This window comes from Geotrypetes seraphini, chromosome 14 (assembly GCF_902459505.1).
Source record: "Geotrypetes seraphini chromosome 14, aGeoSer1.1, whole genome shotgun sequence".
NCBI classification, from domain to species: domain Eukaryota; kingdom Metazoa; phylum Chordata; class Amphibia; order Gymnophiona; family Dermophiidae; genus Geotrypetes; species Geotrypetes seraphini.
Window position 1 is genome coordinate 4221792 of NC_047097.1, and position 16769 is coordinate 4238560.

The window sequence follows — 16769 nt, forward strand, 5'->3', positions numbered from 1 at the left end:
ATATTGTAAAGATTGATTTATTTGTATAAACTGAGGGAAACATACACATCCGGGGAGGGAGATATGTTTTGGCATTTGTTAAGAAATATAGAAGGGTTGATTACGAGTATTTTTATGACGTGTTTGTAAATTGGAAAGTGGGTGGGAGAAAATAAGTCTTGTTTTTATTCTATTAAGTATATTGTGCTGTAATGATAATAATTTATGTAAATGCATCTTCTTTAGTGCACAATTGAAGTTCTAAAAATGAATAAAGAATTAAAAAAAAAACAACAACTCCCAACACCGACACCAATACAAAGGGACAGTCGTCAAATGGACCCTCCCAGCTCTTTGGTCAAAAGATCTGCCTCTGGGGATTCCACTACCACACACGTTTTTCATTCTTTCACCCACAGCGTTGCATGTTTGTGCCTTCACTTCATTGTGCAAATTGGTTTAAAAGAACTTGTTCACTAGTATCTGTGCTACGTATGGAGCAGAGATTCTCAGGTCTAGTCTTCAGGACACACCCAGCCAGTCAGGTTTTCAGGACGCCCACAATAAACTTGCATTAGGTTGATTTGCTTATAATGGAGGCCATGGAGGCAAGTTTCTCATGCATATTCATTGTAAATATCCTGAAAACCTGACTGGCTAGGTGTGCCTCAAGGACTGGGCAAAAAATCCCCAATTTGAAGGGAATGTGTGAATGTACACCTAAAGGAAAGAACTAAATATCAACCCTTCCGTTTCCCTATACAGTGGTACCTTGGGTTTGCAAGCATAATTTGTTCCAGAAGTATGCTTGTAATCCAAAGCACTCATATATCGAAGCAAATTTCCCCTTAGGAAACAATGGAAACTCAGACGATTCTTTCCACAACCCAAAAACTTTAATAGAAAATACAGTATTGTACGTACTTGTATTGCAAGACTTCACTCGCTTTCGAAAAGTCACTACACTGCGGCTGAATTGGGCGTGATGCTTTTATTACGCTCAGCCGCGCTCAGCATGAGATGTACATATGTTGTGAACGCTTGAACTGCAGGTGCATGTATTACATTCAGCCGCGATCAGTGATGTGAAGCGCATATATTGTGCGTATTTGATGTGATGCATGTATATGAGCTCGTACTGCAAGACAACACTCGTTTATCAAGTTCAAATTTAAGAAAATGTTTTGCTCGTTCTGCAAAACACTCATAAACCATGTTACTTGCTATACCAAAGAATAACATATAAAATAGCTTTATTAGTATCTAAAACAATAACTACCAATGAACCACAGTTCATCGACCGCCTTCTAATTCCACAAACCTCAAATCATCTTCTCCGATCAAATACACAAGATCTATTAATGGTCCCCTCACTAAAAACAATAGGAACCAGACGCCACGACATCTTCTCAGTTAAGGCACCGCTGGTTTGGAATACCCTTCCTTTGTATATTAGAAATACTAAAGATCTCAACTCATTTAAAATTAAGTTAAAGACATTCCTCTTTAAAGCTGCATTCAACCTCTAAATTCTCAATCTTCCATGTAAATTTTAATTTCAATCTCCTATACCCAAACCCTAATGTTTTTTCCCTCCCCCCCTCCAACCTGCTTCTTCTCCGCACTAGGAAACAAAAATTTTGTAACTTTTTCCCTCTCGTTTTCTCCAATGCATTCCAGTTTTGTATAACCTGTTAGTATTGTCAGTTTGAAATTGCTCTGTTTTATTTATTGTAGAAATTTTATTAATATTTTTAATGTTTTTACCCCAATTGTACATTTTATGTAATTCGCTTAGAAATATTAAGCGAACCATCAAATTTAAATAAAACTTGAAACTTGACTGTATTCAAAATTGATACTGAAAGATGGCAAAATTTTATAAAGCATTACTTTGAGTTCCCTTGGAACATAGTACTTGTACAGTCCTGTTTGTGGTAGAATTGGAGCATGTTGTGGGAATGACCTTGCTCACAACAGATTAGCTATCTCGTTAAGAAAGGATAGTATCTATTTCTCAAACTGTCCCAAATACAGAATGAATCACTTCTTGAAATCCTACATCAACTGCCTTTAACCATAGGTCTGCCTCAGAAAAGGCCAAATGCTGCGGGCTGTAGAAGGTCATGTCAAACCTTTATACTATGTTGAGAAAAGTCCACAGGATGTGGTGGCGTTACGATTTCCTAATGCTCAGTACTCAGAAATGGACGGGAGGAGGATAGGAAAAATGAATAATAGTTTACTTAGTTTCAGTTACTGTAACCCAGTTGATGATGGCAGATGAATGGCTCATCTAGAATGATCAGTTAAGTTTCATCTACTTTGAGCAGATGAATTCATTTAAGTATAGAATAAGTCAGTGATTCCCAACCCTGTCCTGGAGGAACACCAGGCCAATTGGGTTTTCAGGCTAGCCCTAATGAATATGCATGAGAGAGATTTGCATATGATGGAAGTGATAGGCATGCAAATTTGCTTCATGCATATTCATTAGGGCTAGCCTGAAAACCCAATTGGCCTGGTGTTCCTCCAGGACAGGGTTGGGAACCACTGGAATAAGTAACCACAAACTAAAAATAGAAATATGTAGACAAAAACTGAACTGAACCCCTCAGACGCCAGACTCTGCATACAATGCAGCACCAGCGAAAGGGAAATGATGCATGTCCCCTCAAAAATGCAAAGGTAAGATGTAAATTTCAAAAAAACTGACATATCCTTATCACTGAATTTCAAATTTAGAAATAAAATTAAGGAAATAAAAAGGAAATAAGGCGATATCTTCTCTTCCACTACCATTCCAGACTTCATTCCTTTCATCTAGCTGCCCCCTTTGCCTGGAATAAATTACCCGAGTTTGTCCATCAAGCCCCTTCCCTTGTTTAAAAGCAGACTGAAAACCCACCTTTTTGATATAGCTTTCAATCCTTAACCCTAGTCCTCTGCCCTCCAACCCAGCCCGCTGATTAACCGTTCCCTTTAATTGTATCCATGACATCTTGTTCGTCTTTCTTGCCTGTTTAGATTGTAAGCTCTTTTGAGCAGGAACTGTTTTCTAACTCTTTGTGACTCTGTGCTGCGCTGCGTGCGTCTAGTAGCACTATAGAAATAATTAATAATAGTAGTAGTATTGGATTAACTTAATACATTTTTGACTAGCTTTTGGAAGATCAAACCTCTTTCTTCAGGTCAGTGCGGTATCCTGTAACAATGGTGGTTTTGGTCTCTAAAGCTAGTCAAAAATGTATTGCTAGTCCAATTAAAAGGTATCACTTTATCATCCATCCATTTAGTTAGTTCCTCCCCCCTGTAGAAAGATTTACGGTCCACTAACCAGTTACATAAACAAATACATGCCTGTTAGTTTCTAGGGAAGACTATAATATCTCATCCAGGTTCAGCTTTCTTAGCCTACTTACACGATCAGACCCAGGCTAATGAGAAATACTTTTATTATGAAAATAAAAATATAATTCACAAGCCAGCAGCAATAACTAAATAATGTTCACAAAATATCCGATTACATATATGAAACTCAGTACATAATTATTACAACACACTTGCTAGATAAATAAGTAAAACTAATTCTTACACACACTAAACAATTCCTTATAATAACAATTCCTGATTAGCAGCAATCTATTACAGTTATCACCAAGAGTAGCTTTACAAGCCTTATCCTATATCACAATAGGATTCTCTATCTAACCCCAGCTGATAAGATAATAAGTTCCTTATCTCACCATCCAATTAGGCCTTGGCACAAAATCAGGTGAAATGGAAGACGTCTCTCCTCAGCTTAGCAGATATAGAAATCCTTCTGTTACAGGAACAAGAGTTCATCAGCCACTGGCACAGCTATAATTTAAATTGGCAGCAAAGGTTTCCTTGATGTGATGGAATCTAGATCTGTTTAAAGTCTGATTCACTCTCTCAGATAGAGAATCACAAAAGGTAACTGTTCAGGTCTTAATTATTATAAAAGATGGAGAACACCTGTGATGAGATGCGAGTTTACTTACATCCCGGCATAGACTAAATTATAATTAGCACCTTTTCACTTGGATCTCGTCAGATGACTTCTTCGGACCAATCCAAAAACAGAACTTAGATGAATAACCTTTCTGTATAAAGTCTCATACAGGCTGGGAGACACAGGCGCCTTCGATAGATAAGCACAGCATAGGAGTATAACTCCCCCAAGATTCCACTTCTTTTTCCTACCATCACTTTCCAGTATGTCCAGTTAAAGTCTAAATGTTCACAATCCCCTCTTCTTTTTCTTTTCAATTATTTTATATATTGTATTAATTTTATTTTTTATCTTATTTTAACTTGTAAACCGGCTAAATATTTGCTGATAGTCGGTATAGTAAAAATTTAATAAACTTGAAACATAGCTGGATGTCCTTGACTAGAATATAGTTCTGGTACATACCCAGAAGGCATCAGGCAGAAACAGCAAAGATATTTTCTTCTTTCTCTTCTTACAAGGTTCATGCTGGAAAGATTTCTTGCAGACAATGGATCAGGCTTAAATGATGGTTCAGGCTTGATGATGTCATAGAGGCCTAACCTTCAGGTGCAAATAAGAAAACACCCCTACACCCCCCACACTTTTTTACAAAACCGTAGCGCTGTTTTTAGCACCAGCTGTGGCGGTAACAGCTATGATACTCATAGGAATTCTGTGAGCATCGGAGCTGTTACTGCTGCGGCCAGCGTTTAAAAAAACGTGCTAAGGTTTTGTAAAAGGGGGGGTTAGTTATTTCCTTAGTTTTTTATCCCATTCTCCCCACAGAGCTCAGAATGGGTTACGGGTTAAACATACATAATATACAGTTAACAAGTTACAATTTGCCTTAGTTACAGAACAAAGTTTTAATCCTAACTCGGCAAATACTAGGGATCTAATACCAATATACATAACTAGTCTTATAGCCCGTTAAATTAACAGGTGCTAGAATATATGTGTGTGTGTCTGTCTTTATTTTGTTCTTTCTTTCTCTCCTTCTTCTCCTCTCCTTCTGTCTTTCTTTTTCCTCGGCTGTCCACCCATTCTCCCTTCCTTTTACCTTCCCTGTGTCCATCAGCACCTCTTTCCTGCTCCCCCGTCCAGCAGTAGGCCTCCCTTTCTTTTTCTTCCCCCTAGCACCTCTTTCCTGCTACCCCGTCCAGCAGTAGGCCTCCCTTCCTTTTTCTACCTCCGTCTCTTCCCCTGTCCAGCAGCACCCCTTACCTCGCGTCTGCCCTCCGCCGACAGCCGCCTCAAGCCGCCGCGGCCTGCAGGCGCTGACAGCCACCGCGACAGACAGCCTCCACGCAGCCCGAAGCCGACATCCGCCTTGGGAGAGAGAGATGCGTGAAAGCGCACATGCGCACTCCTACCTGCGGGGACCTACAGTGCACGGAAAACGGGAGCACGCAGGTAAGAGTGCGAATGCGCGGCTTAGGCTTTTATTATATTAGATATGCAGTTTACAGGTTAGATCTGCCATAGTTACAGTCCAAGATTTTTCAATAGATGTTTTTATCCTAATGTGACAGATACCAATGATCTAGTACCAAGAAAAATTTCTTTGTAATCCATCTGTCGTGGGCAGGGGAGTTAGGTGAAGAGGTATGTTTTTATTGCTTTCTTAAAGTTAAGGAGTGTTTTAACCCTTTCAGGACCAAGGGACATATTTGTCCCATAACTTTAAAATCCTATAAATTTTGATTGGGATAGTCTACAGTTCTAAATTTGATATGTACGGATTCCATATGATACTGCCTTTATGTAAACAAACTGGTTCCGACATTCATTCATTAGCGTCGTTGCCAGATTGACGAGAAGATTCACTTGCCACACTGTCCATAAGCCAGAAGTGTGATTTTTTAAATAAAAATAATGATATTTCACAAAAAAAATCAATTTTTTGGCATCTGCAAGCCCTTTTTACCATAAAAATGTCGTCAAAACCACAAAAATTGGCCTACGATCCTTATGGTCCTGAAAGGGTTAAGGGATCTGATCTGTGGGGGCAGTTGATTCCAGTGGCTTGGTAGGAAGTAAAGGTAGGAATGTCGTTTGGCAGTTTGCAATTGAAGGGCATGACCAGGAGGCCTATTTCATACTAAGAGCAGAGGGACCGTTTGGCAATTACAGAGGAAGCTTGGTCGTCATAGTAACCTGGCGCTATGCCTTGCAAGGATTTGAACTAGAGAATGACACGGGGAAAAAATCTGTCCCCGTCACCGCCCCGTCACCGGCCCACCATCCTCTGCACCGCCCCATCACCGCCGTTCCCTTCACCGCCCCGTCACCGCCATCCCTTTCACCGCCCCGTCACCGCCACTGCCATCCCATTCACCGCCCCGTCACCGTCCCCGCTGCATCCATATAAGCCTTAGTACTGTAATATTTAGCTTATTCCTTTCTTATAAATCAAAGTTCCTGCTGCTGAACTAGAGAAAAAGATGTTCAGCTGGCAGGGCTTTGTTTATAAATTTTTATCAACACAACTAATATACTATTTTATCCTAAAGCAAAAAATAAATAAATAAATATAATTTTTTTTTCTACCTTTGTTGTCTGGTTTCTGCTTTCCACATCTTCTCATTGAATTCCTTCCATCCACTGTGTGTCTTCTCTCTGCGTCTTCCATTTGCTGTTACTGTGCCTCTCCCTTAACCCCCCCCCCCCCCAATTGGTCTAGCACCCATCTTCTTCCCTCCGCTCCCGCATAGTCTGGCATCTGTCTTCTTCCCACTCTGTCTTCCACATTTCCCTTGGGGGTCTGTTCCTCTCCACCCTCCTTCAATGTCTGTTCTATTCCTTTCCACCACCACCCTTCCCTCCCTCCTTTACCATCTGTTCCTTTCTACTACCCTTCAGATCCTCTCGCGTGGCCTATCTACCTTCCTTCCTCTTATTTTCATGGCACGTTACAATGTAATTTGTGCAAGCCACTGGAGCCTGCAAGCTCGGTCCCTGTCCCATCCCCACAAACCATCTCGCTTCTGTGCTCCTATTTTCTCCATTTCTAATATCTCCCCTATGTATCTGTCATTGCCCCCCCTGTGTCCATATACCATCCCCATGGCATGACCCCTTTATGTCTCTGTCCCTATGCCCCATGCACATAATTTCCCCTCTTTCTGTTACCTTCCTGTGTCCAGATTTCCCCTATCTTCCTCTTCCATACCAGTGTGTCTCTTCTTTTCAACCCCATCTAGCTTTTTTCCCTCTTTCTTCCCCCCCCCCCCCCCTGCTTCTAGCATCTGGCTCACCTGCCAGTCCTTCCCTTTCTTTCCTGCTGTGGGTTTTTCTTTCCGACTTCATCCCCTTGGCCCAGAATCCTTTTCCCTTTCACTCCCTCCTTCCAATTTGAGCCGGGAACACTAGCGATCGCACGGTCCCCGCAGCCACTACCTGCCTGCCCAATCGATCCTAGTGTTTAGCCAGCTCTCTCCCTTCTCCTCACCTTAGTTTATAGGTTTTCTTTTTCGGCGACCTGCACGCTTTCCCAAAGAGCCGCGCACGCGCGGCTGCTCAGTGTTCAATCTTCTGCTCTGCTGCAACTTCCTGTTTCCGGTTGCGTCAGAGCAGAAGATTGAAACTGAGCAGCAGCGGGTGCGCGGCTCTCTGATAGCGTGCGGGTCGCCGAAAAAGAAAATCTACAAACTAAGGTGAGGAGAAGGGAGAGAGCTGGCTAAACACTAGAATCGATTGGGCAGGCGGGTGTGAGCTGCGGGGACCGCGCGATCCTTCATGCCTCACTGCGGGGACAAGACCATTCACCGCCCCGCGGGCGGTGAATGGCCTTGTCCCCGTCGCCGCAGCGACTGCTAGTTTTCTTCCCCGTTTTCGGCGGGTGACCCGCGGCTAAAATGCGGTGGCCGCGGGTAAACCGCCACCGTGCCATTCTCTAATTTGAACCAGGCCCTTGAAGACACAACGTTTGGCTGCGGGAAGCCAGTGAGCTGACGATAGAGCCTGGGAGACGGTCAAGGGCATGGAGATTTTTTTTATTATTACATTTTTATTGAAAATTATAGAAAATGCAAAATATCAAACAAAGATATCAGTAATAGCATGAATGCAAAACAGGAATAATACCAGAGAATAGCAAACCAATAATGCAGAAGAGACACTGCACAACATCACAATAAACTCGATACCCGCTCTCACACAGTACACCACTTCTCATCCCATCCCCAGCGGCATGGAGATTTTTTAAAAGTCTGATTACCGCGTTTTGTACACGTATGTTCTTTTGCTGTGAGACTGTTGAATAGCGCGTTACAGTAATCCATGCGGGAGAGTCCTAAGGCACAGAGTAGTTGGATTAAGTCAGACTTGGAAAAGTACCGGTAGCGCCTTATTTTTTGCAATTGTCGCAGAAAATGAAGAAGATCCGATCTGAGAGATATGGTTGGAGTCGAGGAGTATTCCTAGGCTGCACGCTTGGTCTTTTGCAGTTATGGTAGTTGAGTCCCAATGTTCTTTGAGGACTTTGAAGATGTTATACGAGTAAGAGGAAAGAGAAACAATTGCTTTTATGCTGGATATTATTGAAAATAATTTTGTATTTTTTTACGATAGGGGGCATCTTTGATACAGCTGAGGGGTGAATTATGTCAAATATCTGTTCATTTATTGCAATCTATCAGCGGGGACATTAAGTGTGAATTTTTATAAGATTAGGAAAATCGGAATGAATACTGCTTAGAAGAAGAAATTAAATTACATTTAAAAAACTGCAGAACAGAACAAATGATGAATTACAGAGCAAAAACTCTGATTGGTCAAGTTATACTATATCCATCAGAGGTACTTCTGAAGATCTGACAGGAAAAGCAATGAATGACTAATGGTGAATGTGATTGATATGGTTTAAATAAAAGGTGGGGTTTTTGGACAAGGAAGAAGCATTCTATTTCTAAAGGCATGTAAGATTGGTCATAAGTGCATTTTGCAATATTGGTTACAGAAAGATCCACTTAGTTATTGGCATTGGAAGAACCAATTCCATCGTTTAATTTTATTTGAGGTCTGGGAGGTTCGTAAATTTCCTAGACGAACTAGTCTGTTTTTAAAAATTTGGGACCCTTATATACAAAATTTATCCTCCAGAGGACAAAGTATGTGATTGTTAATACTTTACATTGAAGCTTTGGAAACATTTTTTGCATTTTAATACCTGGTACTTTGTGTCACCTTCCATTCTGGGGTAGAGGAGGGAATAGGAGGGATGATAGTAATATGTGTGGAATGAGTTGTATTTTTCTTTAATTTATTCATTACAATGTTATAGTTGAAATTAAAACAATGGGGGAATAAGGGGAAGGGAATAGGGGAGTGTATAGAGGTATGTAATAGGTAATATGGAAATATATTTTGGAGGAATGATAGAAATATGTATGAAAATTAATATTGTGAATATAAACGTAATGAAAATTTTATTGTATTTTATTATTATATATTTGATTTGATTCCTTCAATAAAATTTTATAAATTAAATAATAGGTGGTGAACTTAATGTCATAATTGTATGAATAAGAAGGTGTCACCATGAAAAGTATTGCCGTTGGAATAACTGAATTAAGCTAAAATACTACTTAAGCAAGTCATAGTATAACATTTATACTGTCTAACAATGAAGGACAAGAAAATAGTGCATTAAAACAGACCAATGTGAATCAAGGTGCTTTCAACTGCCTGCTGAAGACAGGTGGGGTTGAGGCTCCTTGGACATGGTAGGAGGGAATCAAGAAGAAAGAGAATCCAGAGTGAAGAAATACACGTTTAGTTCAGGAACGGAAAGGCACAATACTGTCCAAGCCAAGCAGGTGCAGAGAGAAAAGGGAGGATTCAGGAAAGACCTTGCAAATGAGGATTCTGGAGGAGGGGGGGGATAAATTCCATGACCGATCATGTGACAAGAGCAGCAACTAAACAGACAAGAACAGCATTCAGGCTGACTGGTTGCAGTTCTGGAAAAAACTGCTTTTTGTTACAATTTATCATTTAAGGCAGGGGTAGGCAATTCCGGTCCTCGAGAGCCGGAGCCAGGTCAGGTTTTCAGGATCTCCACCATGAATATGTATGAGATGGATTTGCATGCACTGCCTCCTTGAGATGCAAATCTATTTCATGCATATTTGTTGTGGATATTCTGAAAACCTGACCTGGCTCCGGCTCTCGAGGGCCGGAATTGCTTACCACTGAAGGGAATGTGTCTCTAAGAAAAGGTGCACCATAGTGTAAAAATTTAAGTCTTTTCATAACCCCCCTAGTCTACACTTTTTGCCTTCCTTCAGTTTTCTTGTAATTGGGAAAGATTTCCTAACCATCAGCTAGAGACATCTATTAAGTAATATCTGATTTTAAAAAGTACATCCACTGTCAGAAGTGATACATGAAGAACAGCAACTGGGGTTCGTGAAGATATTTCCCAAACTTGATTTGGCTGCAGTTTATACAGGAAATAGAAGCTGCTGCCAAAAGACTTCATATTTGCTAATATGAAAAAAACTCCAACAACAATTGACGAGGAAAAAGAATTTCCATGTACAACTACGCCGTTAGCATTTCTCTCTCCAAAGGAAATACAGGAAAGAGGCATACATCCAAGGGTCTCAAAGTCCCTCTTTGAGGGCCGCAATCCAGTTGGGTTTTCAGGATTTCCCCAATGAATATGCATGAGATTTATATGCATGCACTGCTTTCAATGCATATTCATTGAGGAAATCCTGAAAACCCGACTGGATTGCGGCCCTCAAGGAGGGACTTTGAGATCCCTGCGATACATCTGTCTCCGTTATAAAGTGCAGTATAAGAGTTTACCCTGGAAAGTGACAGACTCAAAACAATATAAACAAACACCCAATCCGAAGAACAAAACACACAGCAATTGGCAACAAACAGTGTTTTTTGCCATTCCTGAACTTAGATCAAGCCCGATTAGCCTAGGCCAGGGGTGGGCAACTCCGGTCCTCGAGGGCCGGAATCCAGTCGGGTTTTTGGGATTTCCCCAATGAATATGCATTGAAAGCAGTGCATGCATATTCATTGGGGAAATCCTGAAAACCCGACTGGATTCAGGCCCTCGAGGACCGGAGTTGCCCACCCCTGGCCTAGGTCTTAATTGTATGACGTGACCCAGGAGGCTTCCCTCTTGACTTTTTGGTAGAGAATGACATGAGAATTCAATCACCGCTGCCGACCCATGGGAAACAATCCCGCATCATTCTTTAGCAGGGATTTCAAAGTCCCTCCTTGAGGGTTGCAATCCAGTCGGGTTTTCAGGATTTCCCCAATGAATATGCATTGAAAGCTGTGCATGCACCTAGATCTCATGCATATTCATTGGGTAAATCCTGAAAACCTGACTGGATTGCGGCCCTCAAGGAGGGACTTTAAGACCCCTGTTCTTTAGTGTCCATCTGGACCTCAGTCCTCCTACACCAGCATTCTTCAATGCAGTGGTTCTCAATCCTGCCCTGAAGGACCACCATGCCAATCGGGTTTTCAGGCTAGCCCTAATGAATATGCATGAGAGAGATTTGCATATAATGGAAGTGAGAATAATACAAATCTGCTCTATGCATATTCATTAGGGCTATCCTGAAAACCTGATTGGCATGGTGGTCCCCCAGGACAGGGTTGGGAACCACTGCTTCAATGCAAGGCTTGAGGGTCAGTGGCTGAGCCCATTCATATTCCGATTCTTATGTGAGCTAAGTATAAGATAATGAAGCCATTAGGCCATCACTTATAAGCTTGGCTCTTATTGGTGGAATGAGACATTATGACTTCACAATATCTGCTCTGGATACCAAAGACTGTCATTCTTTAGTCTCTGTCTCTCAACCTCAGTCCTTCTATACCAGTATTATTCAATACAAGGTTTGAGGGTCAATGGCTATGCCCATTCATACTCTGATTCTTATGTGAACCAAGTATTGGATAATGAAACTATTGTGAAATCACTGATGAGTTTGTCTCTGAGGTATTTGTGCAATGAGACATTATGACATCACAATATCTGCTCTGGGTACCAGAGACTGTCATTTTTTAGTGTCTTTCTCAACCTCAGCCCTTCTACCCTAGCATTCTTCAATGCAAGGCTAGAGGGTCAGTGGCTGAGCCCATTCATACTCCGATTCTTATGTGAGCCAAGTACTGTATAAGATAATGAAGCCATTGTGACATCACTGATAAGCTTGGCTCTTACTGGTGGAATGAGACATTATGACATCACAATATCTGCTCTGGGTACCAGAAACTGTCATTCTTTAGTGTCTTTTTCAACCTCAGTCTTTCTATACCAGCATTGAGGGTCAGTGGCTGTGCCCATTCTTCCCTCTCTCCTTACAGAATGGACACACGGAGATGATTTTTCCACAGTTATCCGCGGGGACGGCGATGTATTGTCACCCTGTCATTCTCTACTTTTTGGCTTTGACACAGGCAGAAACTCTTGCCCGCTGTGGTCCGAAGGGGTGATGCCCGGGCCCCTCACTTACTTTGAGCAGGGACACCCTGCCCTCGCTGCGGATCTCGAACTGGCCCTCCTCGGCCTCCAGGTCGTAGCTGAAGGAGGCGTCGGCGACGTCGATGTGGCCGAGGGGCAGCGCGTCCTGCGGGCTCTTGAAGTAGTAGAGGTAGCAGCGGCGAGGGTCGAACACCACCCAGCGGCTGCGGAAGCCCCGCAGCGGGCCCTTGCCCGACAGCTTGTGCAGGTGACCGCACAGCTTGAACGCCTGCTCTCGGCTCCCCCCGGCCTCGGGCGGCAGCTCCGACACCCTGACGGCCGAGCCCTCGTCGCCCTCCTCCACCTCCGGCATAGCGTCGCCAGCAGCCGCGCTCTCACACCCTCGGGCGCCGCATGACCGCCAAAGCCCCGCCTCCCCCGGGAGAGCGAGCCGCCCAGCGCCGCGCCGCGCCGCGCTCTGGGAGCTGTAGTTCGACTTTGCTCGACCGCGCTCGGAGCAGTAGCTATCGCCCGTAGAAAAAACTACAACTTCCGTAAGGCTCCAGCTTGGGCAACGTTGATTTTTTTTTTTTTTTTTTTTTCCCCCAGCAACTTTGGGAAGTACTGTGTGTGGTAAGAGCGGAAAAGTTTCCCAAACTGTTTGAGCTGGTGCCCGTTCCTCTTTATAAAAGGTGCCCGTATCTCCGTGCGCTTGGTTCAGCGAGGTATAGGCGGAGGCGTCTGAGGCGAGGTTTGGGAAACTTTTATGTCACGTTTGCTCGTAGTTTTGCATATCCAGATTGAGTAAGAAAAACCTCAGGAACATTTTCACTAATTAAACCTGTTTTTCATAACTAGAAAGAGTTTTCACTTAAATTATGGCGTTTATGTTTATGGTGGCCCATTTTGTTTTAGCGTGTGGATGTATTTTTGTTGTTTTTCCCACTTCAATTTGTTCATTTCTGTACTTTCCATTAACTTTCTGTTACCATTTTGGATTGGATTTATTGCTTTTGAACATAGGTATTAAACGGTTTACAATAGTAAATATAGGCGCTGAGCTACTCTCTCTGTCCCAAACTAATGCTAGCAAGGCCGCCTCTTCAGAATATCACACCTTCTACTGGTGCATCCTGGGTTGCACCAGGGAGGGGCCTAAGGCTCTGATTGGCCTGGAAAACTTAAGCCCCTGCTATGGGGCTCAAGTATCTGGGCCAATAAGGGCCTTAGGTCACCTTCCCAGTGCATCCTGGGATGCACTAGAGAGGGGTCTAAGACAGTGGGCCCCAACCCTGTCCTGGAGGACCACCAGGCCAATCGGGTTTTCAGGTTAGCCCTAATGAATATGCATGAGAGATTTGCATATAATGGAAGTGATGCATGCAAATCTGCTCCATGCATACTCATTAGGGCCATCCTGAAAACCCGATTGGCCTGGTGATCCTCCAGGAGAGGGTTGGGAACCACTGGTCTAAGACTCCAATTGCCCTAGTACCTAAAGCCTCTCGCCCGTTTAAAAAAAAAAAAAGGTATGGTATGTTATAAATATATTAATTTCAGGGCTGAACTATCAGGTTTTGTTTTTGTTTTTTTTAAAGAAATTAACACTACTACCATATGTAACTGACTTGCTTATCTATAAATATTACCAACATACAAATTTAATACACTCACCAGTCTATGCCTCCTGATAATAAGGAAGGAAAAGACTTTAAATGCTCAGAGAAATTGGGTTATTGAATATATCATGCCCATGATCTTTTCAACTGAGCCATCATTAGGGCCCCTTTTGCAAAGCCACGGTAGCAATTCTCCCACAGCAAATTCACCGAAGCCCATTCAATTCTTGTGGGCTTCAGTGCATTTGCTATAGGAGAATTGCTACTATAGCTTTGTAAAAGAGACCCTTAGAAAAACCTCTCAAGTTAATTTCTTCACATTTAAGTGTTCTTTAATGTCCAATTATCAAACATTCCAATCAGTAAATTTTTCAGATAATATAGACATTTAGGCCCTCTCTTACTAAGATGCGCTAACCGATTTGCGCGCATGTTAGTCTATGGACGTGTTAGCGTTTAGCGTGCGCTAATTCGATCAGTGCACGCTAATTGGTTAGCGCACTTTAGTAAAAGAGGAGGTTAGTGGTGACGATTTAATGTGGGTGTCCTAAGCTTCCCTAAGCTTCTATTTCACTGCTTCATCAAGAGCAAATACCCCAATGAAGGAACTTATCCATCCTACTCTGCAAAACATTTACACTCCGAGGTTCAAGGCAGCCAATGTTTGAAAAGATTTTTTTATACTCACTATGCATGGATGTAGTAGCCAACTTCACTACTGCAGATAACTTAAAACAAACAAACAAAAAAAATGGTGTCACAGCATTCTATGTAGACTGCTGACAGTGACTTTGTAGTATAAAAGAAACCCCCACTGTGGAAACTTTGAATCATTAGACAAGGTATTGCTAAAAAGACACTTGTCAATTTATGCTATGACATCCACTGTTGTCAGGCAAAGTCAAAAACAAATTGGGGCAGAAACCAGTGGAGGGCGAAATACAAACATAAAACAAAGTCCAGAATATAAAATGATACTTTTTTTATTGGATTAGTTTAATACATTTTTTGATTTGATGGAATGCAACTCCAGAAATTTAAATAAAAAGAGCAGGTCCATGAGCAGCAGATTAGCCTTCAATGATGTGAAGGGGGACGGGTTATGGGAGAGAGCTGGTGTGTTTGCAAAGTGATAAGAAAGTGACAGAGTCAGTTATTTCTGGTTAAAAAAAATACTTCAATCTGAATACTTTAAGCCATAAAATATCCAGTTTGATGGTTTTTTTAGTTATTTATATGCAGATGTGCAGAAGTACCACACTTTGAACTGATGGTGAGTTTTGACTGGAGGGTTCAAGAGTATTTATAGATTATAAAATAGTATAATTGAAATGTATACTTGGCGCATATGGGCATATACATTTACAGCCAATACTATACATATAAATATACAGGCAGTCCCCGGGTTAAGAACAAGTTACGTTTTTAAAGCTGTTCTTAAGTCGGATTTGTATGTAACTCAGACCTTGTAGATTTTAAGATTCTTGCTGTTTTAACTCTGCTCCCAGGTGACAAAAGGGCCAGCTGTCCCTACCCGTGTTCCCTCTAAGCCTAGTACAGCATGCACAACCACACACTGTTCTTAATGTGGCTGGATGCATCATTCCTGAATCTGCTACAGGTCGTACTTAAGTCGGGTGTCTATAACTCGGGGACCGCCTATAGTAGTTAAAACAGCTATGACAAAGGCCTTCACCACTAATAACACTCCCAACAAAGACACTACCAAGAAGTGGAGAAAAAGAAACCTCAGTAGTTGTCTAACAATTGGCTTTGATTGTTTAAAGAGAGAGTAGTAGTTCTTATATTGATTGCATATACATTGGCTAGTATAAATATCCTCATCTGCCACTTGTTACTCCTGGGGGAATTCTGAGCAATGCAAAATTTGTACAGAAATTCCCACTGGTGTAGAATTTAGTGCAGTCAGTGGCAGTGGCTCAGCTTCTCGCTTTCCTTCTCCGTTGTCATTAAGAGGAGGGGGTGCACAGTTGCTATCTTGTTCCCAACTAAGCGCATGGCTGTATAGAGGCCTGGGCGGTGCAAAGGAAATGCTAGTTCTAGGATAGCAAAGGAGGAGGAGGACATGACAACCGTGCACCCTCTTCTTGATAACTCCATTAAGGGGAGGGGTAGTGCTGATGCTGCTGGTGGCTGGACAAAAGTGGAGTGACAAAGGGGAGAGACAAAGCTGCAAGAAGTGTGTGTCAGGTTTGGAGGTCAGGGGTGTGTTTATACCTGGACTAGTCTTTAAGCCCGTTACATTAACGGGTGCTAGAATAGATGTGTCTGTCTGTCTGTGTTTCTTTATCTTTCTCTCCTTGGCCACTGTCTGTGTCCTTCTGTCTTCCCCAGCACACACCTCCCCCCAAAGAAGCCCCCTTTCCCTCTCCCTAACTGTCTCTCCATGGCCCTCTCCTGTCTTCCCCCCCAGAGCAAAGCTGTTTGCCCCAAGCACATCCCTCCCCCCAAAGCAACCCCCTTTCCCTCTCCCTGTCTCTCCATGGCCCCTTCTGTCTTCCCCACAGAGCAAAGCTGTCTGTCCCCAGCACACCTCCCCCCCAAGCTGCCCCCTTTCCCTCTCCCTATTTCTCCATGGCCCCTTCTGTCTCCCCCAGCACACCCCTCCCCCCAAAGCAGCCCCCTTTCCCTCTCCCCCTGGCCCCCTGTATTGATCCCCTTCTTACCCTTCCTCCAACCCGGCGTC

The 16769-nt window shown here is 42.7% G+C and overlaps 1 protein-coding gene across 1 annotated transcript in view; it reads right to left on the reverse strand.

Annotated features, from left to right (window-relative positions):
- TBC1D2B (TBC1 domain family member 2B) overlaps positions 1–12991 on the reverse strand; it is a 134542-nt gene extending 121551 nt beyond the window's left edge. The window contains exon 1 of the mRNA XM_033920189.1: positions 12496–12991. Coding sequence (XP_033776080.1) covers positions 12496–12816 — 321 coding nt within the window. The 5' untranslated portion in view covers positions 12817–12991. The remainder of the gene's footprint in view (positions 1–12495) is intronic.
- Between the last annotated feature and the right edge of the window lie 3778 nt (positions 12992–16769).